The sequence below is a fragment of the Apium graveolens genome, chromosome 9, assembly GCF_009905375.1.
Source record: "Apium graveolens cultivar Ventura chromosome 9, ASM990537v1, whole genome shotgun sequence".
Taxonomy (NCBI): Eukaryota; Viridiplantae; Streptophyta; class Magnoliopsida; order Apiales; family Apiaceae; genus Apium; species Apium graveolens.
Window position 1 is genome coordinate 137,842,664 of NC_133655.1, and position 11,427 is coordinate 137,854,090.

At 36.9% G+C, this 11,427-nt stretch overlaps 1 protein-coding gene across 1 annotated transcript; it reads right to left on the reverse strand.

Annotated features, from left to right (window-relative positions):
- Window positions 1-7,927: 7,927 nt before the first annotated feature.
- Window positions 7,928-11,427, reverse strand: LOC141687083 (4-coumarate--CoA ligase 1). The gene is made up of 5 exons (XM_074492240.1): window positions 10,331-11,427; window positions 9,996-10,194; window positions 8,662-8,875; window positions 8,447-8,549; window positions 7,928-8,233 (listed from the first exon to the last, which is right to left on the reverse strand). Exons 1-5 carry the CDS (start codon window positions 11,324-11,326, stop codon window positions 8,111-8,113), a joined length of 1,635 nt encoding a protein of 544 aa, XP_074348341.1. The 5' UTR covers window positions 11,327-11,427; the 3' UTR covers window positions 7,928-8,110.

An 11,427-nucleotide genomic window follows, 5' to 3' on the forward strand; every position in this document is an offset into this window, starting at 1 on the left:
AGCTACTCCCGTTGAACCAAAATCCAATCTCTTGATGAATCAACTTGCAACATTTGGATTGAGATCCAAGCAACCTAGAGATAAAGCTGGATTAGGTTCTGATGAAGAGAAGATATAAACAGGAGTAGAAGTTACTCTAAGAGATCCTTTCATGTTGACAGACAAACCATATGAACAAATCAAACAAAAGCACATTGACAAGGTGTTGTCTGCTCAAATCGTGATAGATGCTCATGATAAGGAAAATCTAAAGGAGAAATTGATTTTATTTCTCTATGATGGATTAACTTACAGAATAGCTGATATTGACGTACTAAAGAAGTCTGTCAGAGAACTTCAACATATTCACTATCTTCTGGAAGTAAAATCTGATGTTACAAGGAGATGGTCAGAATACATTTTGAAGGCTATAAGAGATCTATTCAGAATCCCTGGTACAAAGACTTCTCAGTATATACCAATGATTACTGAAGATGATGGAAGAGAAATTCCTATGCTGAAGAATTTTGCTAAGGTGGAAGTTATTCTGAAAGGAAAATGCTTATGTTATAATGAAAACTCTTCACATCCTAGAGTTATCAGACTTGGTGATGGACTTGAAAGAACATCAATTCAAGCTCTTAGAACAACCATTTATCAAATTGGTGATTGTAAAGATGAAGAACTGATGCAAGTCAAAGCACAGTTAGTTGAAATTATGAGAAAAGCTGAAGACAAGCTAGTAAGAGATTTTGTTAAGAATCATTATGGATTCAGATTGATCCAGTGAAGTTGGTAAAGCTGAAAGGACTGTAAGTTATAGTTAATAGTCTTATTAAATTCTTATTGTATTTAACCTTAAATGTTTTTTACATCATCAAATCTATTAACTTGTATATTTTACACAATTTACAAGTTGGGGGAGATTGTTAGATATATTTGAGATGTCATGTCTAATATGTTTCATGTTTAGTTTTCAGATCTTAACAAACAGGAAATATCAGTACTTACTGGATTCAGTACTTACTGGAAGTCAGAACTTAAGGATATCAGGACTTAGATTATCAGAAGATAATATCAGAAGATGGATATCATAACTTAAGTACTGGAGGACTAACAGTTAAGGAAGGAAGCTGATTTACAGGAAAGAAGATCGAGACTAATACAAAAAGAAGATATGCATGGAAAGAGTTAGAAGACTGAAAGAATTGTATAAGATATCTGATTGAAATAGATTTGATTGTATTCTACACTGTATTCAACCCCATTCTACAGTGTTGTGTGACCTAACACAATTATTCCTTAAAGTTGTTCATGATTGCTTGATAACTCTATTCTTACCCCTAAACCATGATACCCTGTTATACTTTGAATTGATGCTTACCTCTTTTATATTTTAATACCCATGTCTTATCTGGAACCACTACATTGAACCTAGTTTGACCTAGCTCTTTTCAATAACCCTTTTTAAACTTCATTACCGAGTCCTTAAAAATCTTGTTTAATATTGTAATCTCTTTAAACATTAAATTGTTGATCTATCTAAAGCCAACCCTATGTAGTTACAACTAACAACTTTAGTTCGTGCACCCTGAGCTAATGTCATGAACTCAATATAACCCTGGTTATTTGGTTAATACCCTTATGTTTAGTGATCAGATTCCTTGTGAATAGAAACCTTGCAATCCCATTTGATAAGATATCGGTCTAGTTGATTATGGCCTTAAAATTGATTAAACCTATTCCATGTGCTTCGAAGTTGATCTAGAATCCCTGATAAAGATGTTCATTGTTTAAGAATTTAACCGTCACTTGGCATCAGTTTTTAAAATAAAAAGTTAAAAGTGGATTTTCAGTCCCAATGGGGGATGAATGTTTTCTTTAAATAGTGGATCTGAACTGAGACGCAAGTCCTTTCCGCTCTTAATTTATAGGATTAAAAGTTGCCTAGGGATCCCATTAATGTTCTAGAACCCAGCGAGGTTCGGGATTACTTCGCGGCTGATCACCGGCTGTAATCCGTAGCGACATAAAATGGTTTTTGATAAAGAAATGGTTTTTAATTGTTTATTACAAATAAATGATGCCATCACCCTAAAAGCTGATCTCTTGTTACTATATTATTGGATCTTTCATTTCCATGATTATTCTTTCATTCTTGTTTATGAATTATATAGCACTTGTTGAGCATTTGCCTCACTACTTGCTTTCACCCTGATATTTCAGCTAGCAGATATGGTTAGATTCAAGCAGACCTCCCGTAAGACTTGTGATGCCGATTCGTATGTTCGAGCTCAGGTAGTATAGTGATCGTTTTGTATGAGGACTCGGTATTGAAATCAAGTTGTAATAGTTAATAGTGTTGGGTTGTTCCAAACCCTAAACTGTAAGATCTTGGATTCAGATGTATTTATTTCTTTTTGATAACTATTGTGATTATTCATATAGTTTCTTTTATTATAAATGGGGCGTGACACTGTTGGGTTTTCCTTGTGCGAATAAAAAGAAAAGAAAAGAAGGGGGTGCACCCTTTTATAGAGGGGTAGGGGAGAACTTCCCCTGCACATGGCAGCCCGGGGTTGGTTAACTCTTCAGTTACAACTATACATACATATTATATATATACAAAAACAAAAATAAACCCCATAATGATTACGCGGCAATTATCAAGGAGAATTAACTGCCCACAATTCCAAATCGTGGGGGGAAACTGAAAAAATGTTACAAATCCCCCAATTTTTCGTAATTCAAAGCTTGATGCCCGGGTCTTAGCTCCTTACCTGGATCCAACCATCCTACACAACACCCGGATTATGGGGCAAGAATGGAGCAGAATTTTTCTAAGGCAACCAGTTTCTCCTACTTGAATCCGGATTGATCTCTTCAACACCATACCCGGATTGGGGGGTAAAAATAAAAGCAGAATTTTTTCTAAGGCAACCAATTTTTCTTACTTGAATCTGGATTGGTCTCTTCAACACCATATCTGAATTGGGGGGCAAGAAATAAGCATAATTTTTTCTAAGGCAACCAATTTCTCCAACTTGAATCCGAATTGGTCTCTACAACACCATACCCGGGTTGGGGGCAAGAAAGAAGCAGAATTTTTCAAAGGAAACAACTTTCTCCTACTTCAATCCAGATTGGTATCTTCAACAAGAAGCAGATTTTTTTCTAAGGCAACCAGTTTCTCCTACTTGATTCTGAATTGGTCTCTTCAACACCATACCCGGATTGGGGGCAAGAGAGAAGCAGAATTTTTTCTAAGGCAACCAGTTTCTCCAACTTGAATCCGGATGGTCTCTACAACACCATACCCGGATTGGAGGGCGAGAAAGAAACAGAATTTTTCAAAGGCAACAACTTTCTCCTACTTCAATCCGGATTGGTATTTTCAACACCATACCCGGATTAAGGGGCAAAAAAGAAGCAGAATTTTTCTAAGGCAACCAGTTTCTCCTACTTGAATCCGGATTGGTCTCTTCAACACCATACCCGGATTGGGGGCAAGAAAGAAACAAAAAATTTCTAAGGCAATAGCAGCTACATAACCCTACTTTACTCTCTCATCCAGAAAATCTACATAAGGGAGTGGGGGCAAATGATAGGTATAAGTAACCCGGCTAGAGCCCAACCCAGGTCTAGGATGAGACAGGCTCAGTTGGAGGATGAAGACCCCCATCACCTAAAATAGTCAAGTGGAGAGACCCAAACTCAGGTTGATAGTCGGGCCTAGGACCGACCCGGGAGTAGGGTCACCTCCCAGCTAGAATCCAACCCAGCTAGAGCAGACTCGAGAAGGGTCCCCCAAGCACAGGCATACCCCACAACCCGCCAAGGAAGGGCACGTGACAGTGACAGCTATCAACAACCAACATCTGGGACAAGCAAGACACGCGTCAGCATACCTTTGGTGCATCCTGAAGGTGGTCCTCACCTAGACACGTGTATACAATCCATCCGAGCCAGGAGTCCTCCGCCTTCAACAACGAACGACCCTGATCTAAAGGTACCAACCCCTAAACCCTACCTTTGGGCTATAAATGCCCCAAAGGGAAAAGGGTTTAGGGGTTACATACACGCTCTCTTACACACTCATGTACACACACAACCACCTCCCTTTCATATCTATCTTCGTCTTCCCCGAGCAAGTTCTTACTCTCACACCGAAGGCGCCGCGGGGCTCAAACCCCTCCGGTGTTGTTTTGCAGACACCCCACAGCAGCTACACCTCAACCACCGTAAAGAAGTTCGGAAACAGCGTCAGAAGGAGCCGCCCCGCTCACCGAAGTTATTATCATGAAAATCTCGCAGATTTGAAATCTCGGACATGATAAACAATAAGATAAATCAAAGCAAAAATTAAACTCTCACAGTTAAGAAGAGATCAAACAAACCCTAAATACATTGAAAACATATTAAGAAAAAGAAAATCTTAATCAAGAAAAATGAATAAAAAAGAAATAATCGAGTTTAGAAATTTTTTAGACTACTTAACGGAGAGAGAAGTTGCTGAACATCGATCGGTTTGGGCGGTTTGGAACCAAACCGAAATTAGCGGTTTCCCTAAAATCCAATCTGAAACCAAACCATTATGTGAAAAAACCAAACCAATCTGTTTAAAACGGTTCAGTTTGGTTTCGGTTTAAACCGTTTTTCCTATAAAACAAAGTTAGAAATTAAATTAAACTTGAATTTGTAAATAAGAATCGAAATTTTGTATGATATTATAGAATTATATTTCTTATTATAATCATATTCAAAAATAATATATAAAAATAATGACTTCGAAAAATAAAAAAGGCAAGAGGTAAAAAAGGTGCGACCAATTTTTATGCTTTTATTGAATAAAAATGGCGAAAACATAAAACATACATAAATATTTATATCTTAGAATAAAATATATTATGATTAGTTCTTTTATATGTTTTAGTTTATTGTACATTATAATTTTATTATTAATTACACTTTACTAATATATGTATATTACTCCCTCCGTCCCACTTGGATATTTACGTTACTATTTCGCACGCATTTCGAGACTTATATAAAGTATAGTTTTATAATATTTTTTCAAAAATTTTTTTTGAATAAAAGTTTAAACATAAAACTTTTATTCAAAAAAAATTTGAACAAATATTATGAAACTATACTTTAAACGAGTATTGAAAAGCGTGCCGAAAAGTAACGTAAACAATCCAACAGGACGGAGGGAGTAATGTTTTAGTTTAAATTTTCGGTTCGGTTCGGTTATATCGGTCGGTTTGGAGGTAAAAACCGAAACCAAACCGAAAAAATTCGATTTTTAAAATGCAAATCTGTAGCCAAACTAAACCGTTAGTAAATCGTAAAATTCGGTTTGATCGATTTGGATTGGGCGATTTCGGTCGGTTTAACTAATTTATACTCGGCCCTGGTTTTAGCTTAAGTTGTAAGTCCAACAAGAATGTTTATACCGAGATTCGACTGTAATTAGGGCTGTTCACGAACCGAGCTGTTCGCGAACAAGCTCGAGCTCGGCTCGGTAAGAGCTCGGTTCGGCTCGGTTCGTTAAGCACTCGAGTTCGAGCTCGAACACCAAAATGTGTTCGTTAAGAAAATGAGCTCGAGCCGAGCTTTTTGTATGTTCGGCTCGGGCTCGGCTCGAATTCGTTCGGCTCGAGCTCGACTCGATAAAACTCGAAAAAAATACAAAAAATTCAGAATATTTTTACAAGAAATAATCATTCAGAATATTTATTCAGATAGATATTTAGATATACATACAAAACACAGAGAGATGAGAACCACACTTCCATACACTTCCATCCATTTCAACCAAATCGTCGGAACCTAAAACACACTCTATCAAGTCAATATTTAAACAACAACCCATCTACATACACTTGTTGATGAACCCGCGAATTTGAGGATATAGAGAAGGAGCAGCCGAGCAGGCATGGAAGATGGGGACGAAATGGGGGGAGAATTATAATGAGAATCAAAGCAATAGAAAGAGTCAGGAGAGATGTCTCTGTAACAGTATATGGAGACTCTTTTCTTTTCTATTGGATGTGTATTTGGTAGAAGAAAGTAAAGAAAATGACGATGATGAGAGAGGCGGGGAGCCAGAGAGATAGGATTGTGAAAAACAAAAATAATTTAGGTTAGGTTTTTTGATAATTTGGGCTGGGCTTAAATATGGGCTGGACTTCAATTAGTTGATGTGGGTTAAAAATGTTTGATGAAAGCTCGGCTCGTTTATGTTAAAACTCGACTCGGCTCGGTTCGTGAACAGCCCTAACTGTAATAACATCAAGTTTGTTGCAGTTGGGTTTTTAAAAAAAAGGCTGCTTGATGAGACGGGAAGGAGCGACTCTTTCGGTCTTTCTTATCGGTCCTTTGTTGTCGGGTACCATCATAATTAATGTTGGCAGTTTGTGTGCGTGCACAAAAACTGAGATTAAATAAAAATATATATATATATATATATTTTTGAATTTAAAATATGCTCGCGAGTACACAGTAGTCAGAGCCCTTGAGCAAATAAGTGGAGTAAAGTGTAAAATTGAGTTTGCAATCCTCAAAACTGTTAATAAATACTGCTCCTTCCTACAAACGTTTCATTTTTGTATTGGAAGCGTTTATCAATACACACTAATGCACACTTTTAATTGTTAATATTTTTAATTTTATATTAGTATTAAATATAAAAATTTTATTATATTAAAATACTCCTAAATACGAATCTAACAAAATTACTCATTCATGACTGTATTTGATTTTATAGATTAGACATAAAATTAATAGTCAATCGCTTATAATAAATAGTAAAAAAATCAAAATAAGAAAAATATTTTGGGAGGGAGAGAATAGTAATTCAAATAAAGTGACTTCAATTTTTAATATACATGATTATGGTTCTTGTTACCGAGAAGCCGGAGAAGGGAATGATAGTTTCAACCAGACGTAAGGGTTATTAGGAGTACAGGAAGTAGTTGCGTTTTTAGGTTGTTTCGGTGCCACGACAGTCCACCTTTTGTGGTGATTTTTATGTCAACTAATAGTGTAAATTTTAAATTTTATTCATTTTATATCAACTTGGACTAGAGTACATCAAATTCCACAATAGATGACAAAAAGTGCAAACATGATATCGAGCTCCTATGATGTTTCTAATAGAACGTGCTTGATGAATTTAACTGCAAGTTAGAAATACAAGGTCATACTGTATTAGACTACAACATGAAGGACAGATATGTAACAACCACTAGTCACTGTCAGATTGAATTGTGTTCTTCAAGATTAAATGAGCTGATGAGTTACCGCTTTTAGTATAGCGGTATCTTTCTCGCTGCCTTTACGAGACGTCAGAGCAGAATTCACCCAGCTGCTCTGTTCTCAGTAGGAGAAGACTCGCAACCGAGGTCAAAGCCAAGATTGGTGTGGTGACTGGGTTTAACTAGCATAAAAGAGCGGATGTGCCCATTTTGCATATAAATCTGAGCTTTCCATGTTTCAATACCTGAGCCGAGGACTCCCTGAGACGTCCATTGGCCTGACATTTGCTGGTGTTGCAATTTTCCTGAAAGGAATCACTGGTAATTTCTACCATTATTACATTCTTGATAATCATTTGAGCTTCTGGGTTTCAGTGGAATATATTTGATTTATGAAGCCATCTTTCTGTTTTTCTTGGTGCTGGGAATGAGTGCTACCTGGTGGGTAGGAGCTATGCCAGTAATAAACAGTAGCATAACAAATTTGAGGACTTCCCGGAGGATGTCAAGTCTCTAATTCCTTTTGTTTCTTGAGTTACAGCTTTTGGTGTAGTTATATCTCACTCGAGGTCAAAACACCGATAATATGTTTACTTGTATATATATGTAATGATGTGATTTGTGTACTCACACAAATAATGTTGTATTTTGACAAAAGAATCAATGTTCATGATCAGGAAAACCAAAAATTGTGATACAAATGATGATATATAAATTTTGATGAGATATTACATGATTTTATAGGTCTTCCTTGATTCAAAAAATAAAATTTACAAACAAGTTACAACTTGGAGCTCTTTTAGGTAGAAGTTACTTTGGTAAAGATACACATACAGCTTCAGCTTTATGCCATTTCTGTTTGTAGAGATGACTTATTTAGGTAGATCACCGGATGCTATTCTTGCTCTCAACTCCTTTCGAAGAATCTTTCCGGATGGTGATTTCGGAATTGCATCAACAAAAAATACACGAAATATTCTCTTGTAGAACACCACCTGCGTTTTATTAAAATTACACAAGATTTGATTAATATTGATTCTTCATGTCAAGTACTCTATGTGCATAACAAGTGACTACGTGTTAACGAGGATCATTAACATCCTAGTGGTGATTGAGTTTCTGTTATCCTCAAGTCCAAAATAAACCCCAGGTCAATTCTACTATTCCGTCCACTATGAAATGAAATGGAAGTGTTAAAGATCCTATACCTGTTTCGAGACGAATTGCTTGATTTCATCCTCAGTAGTGGTGAAACCGTTAGTTCTCACAACAAAAGCCACAGGCACCTCACCAGCTTTCTCATCTATCATGCTGGAAGTATATCGAAAATATTAGCATTTTCTTGATTTAAATGGGCACGTAAAAGCTTCCAAGTTTTGTTTAAACATATGAATGTATGAGTGTCTAATAACAATTGACTTACGAAACAACTGCAGCATCAGAAATGGTAGGATGAGTAAGTAGCAGAGCTTCAAGTTCAGCAGGGGCAACCTGGAAGCCTTTGTATTTGATTATTTCCTTTAGTCTATCAACAATAAATAGCTCATCATCGCCGTCAATGAAGCCTATATCTCCTGTGTGCAACCAGCCCTCCTCATCTATTGTTGTCTTTGTTGATTCAGGATCATTGAGATAACCTGATATTTTACGCAGCACAATTTTAATACCAGTGACTTGTGGAATTAAGAGCAGTATTCTATATGACTACTAAAGTCCATTACTTGAGTTGGCTGCACACGTCCAAATTAAATTAATTACTAAAATTTCAATAGCCTGTTTTGACGCGTTAACCAAGCGAATGTATAAAAATCACTGATTAAGAAGGGGATCATAGCAAACTCTCGCGGCAAGATTGCTCAAGTCCTTTTATCTAAGAACTAATAGTAAATGTGAAAATATTGATTTTAGTCTAAGATATTCTATTAAAAAATCTGTGACCTCTAATCCTAGCTACAGAGTTGAACAACTTTTTGTCATTTTATTTATCTGAAGGCCACACTTGATTGAATTGATGACTATCAAGGTTCCATGTTTTTGTCAAGGCCACACTTGATTGAATAGGTAGAAGCTGGTAGGTAAGTTCTATGGCTGCTGGCATTCTTCACAATTCTATTCCCTTTGTCCCCATTTGTCCTGTACCTTCAAATTCACCCAAGCCACCAGTTCCATCTAACCCCCCATATAGGAATAGATTTCATGGTTTCATTGTACAAAATTTAAAAAATCGAGAGAGAGAGAGAGAATTGGTAGCGTGTGTGACTCATATTCATTTTCAGTAAAGACATCCCATAACTACTGGTTATTTTACTTTAATTAATAGAATAGAAATATCTACATTTGAAAATCTCTGTTTAAGGTAGCAATGAAATTATTTAAAAAAACTCTTAATATAGCAAAGGTTCCTCTGTATATCAAAGTTGAATGTAAGACTTATTTTCCAACCTAACCTACCCAGAGTTTTGTTTAAGAATGTGGCAAGAATGAGACCATGCATTGGTTTGGTGCAGCTAACGGTGCCTGCCTCAACATTTCAACTTGCAAAAACTCAAGAAAGACTCCTAAACATTTACTACTTTCACCAACCTGTGCCACTACACCTCCCAAATTTGTGTATGTACTACGTAGCACTAGAAATATGGTACGAGTAATGAGATTGAATTGGCTTATATTATCGTGTTCCTAGTCATCCAGAGTTTGATGCGTGCGTGAGTATTTGAATTTCTGATTTCCGAAAAAAAAAAACTAATAAGTGCATACCTTTCATGATTTGATCACCTCGAATGCAAATTTCTCCCCGCTCGTTCCGTGGAAGAGAGGCGTTGGTCTCAGGATCCACAATTTTCATTTCAGCATTTCTCACAACAGTTCCGCAAGCACCCGATTTGATCTCGTATGGTTCCTTTGCAAACGCCAGGCACATTGCTAAAACTGGCCCTGCCTCTGTCATTCCATATCCCTGTGTTTTTTTTAACATCATACAATTTCCCTCAGTAACCCTTAATTAAATACTTAAATCATATTTATTACAACTGTTAAATCATATTTATTATCAAATAATAGTACTAGCACAAATCCTAATTGGCTATTCATACCTGACCAAGTTTGGCATTAGGAAACTTAGCTCTAACAGCATCTTCAAGCTCCTTCCCTAACGGAGCAGCTCCAGACATAACCGTCCTCACCGACGACAAATCATACTTATCCACCACTGGACTTTTGGCAATCGCCAATACAATTGGTGGCACAAACGGTCCAATTGTAACCTTATATTTTTGTATCAGTTCCAAAAATGGCTCAATATCGAATTTCTGCATAATCAAAATGGTCACGCCTGCTCTGAGTCCACAGCACAAAACAGCGTTAAGCGAATAAATGTGAAACAAAGGCAATATGCAGATCATCACATCCTCGCTATGAATATACAAATTGGGATTGTCTCCATCAACTTGTTGTGCCACGCTAGTAACAAGTCCTTTGTGCGTCAACATAACACCTTTAGGCAATCCTGTGGTACCTGATGAGTAAGGTAGCGCAACGACATCGTCTGAATTGATCACTACCTCAGGCATTTCTGATTCATCAGCTTCCATGAGTTTCGAGAAATGTAAACAATCCTGAGGAGCATCATCGATGCAGACGATCTGTATGTTGTTCTCTTTCGCATAGTCTTTAACTTTGTCCACGTAACAAGCTTGCGTAATTATGAGCTTAGCTTGAGATGCTTTGAGCTGTTTGATCACCTCAGCTGAGGTGAAAAACGGATTGGCCATAGTAGAAACTGCGCCACGATACGATGCGCCTAAAAAAGCGAAAAAATACTCAGGGGAGTTGGGGAGCAGGAGCATGATGGTATCGGCCTGTTGAATGCCGAGTTTATTTAAACCTGATGCAACTTTTCTGGAAATGAGCTCAACTTGAGAATAAGTGAACGTTTCGCCTGTAGCGCCATTTATTAAACAGGCCTTATCGCCAACTTTCGAAATGTTTTCGAAACAGTAAGTATGTAACGGAAGGTGCTTCGGGATGTAAATATCGGGGAGTTTCGACCGGAATATAATGTCTTGTGCTGGTGCTACACAATCTCCCATAATGAACAAAAATTGAAAATTTTAGTTGAGAGTTTTTTTTTGGTGTTGAAAGGGTGATGAGTAAGATAGTTGTTTTCTTACAAGTTTGATGATGAAAAATT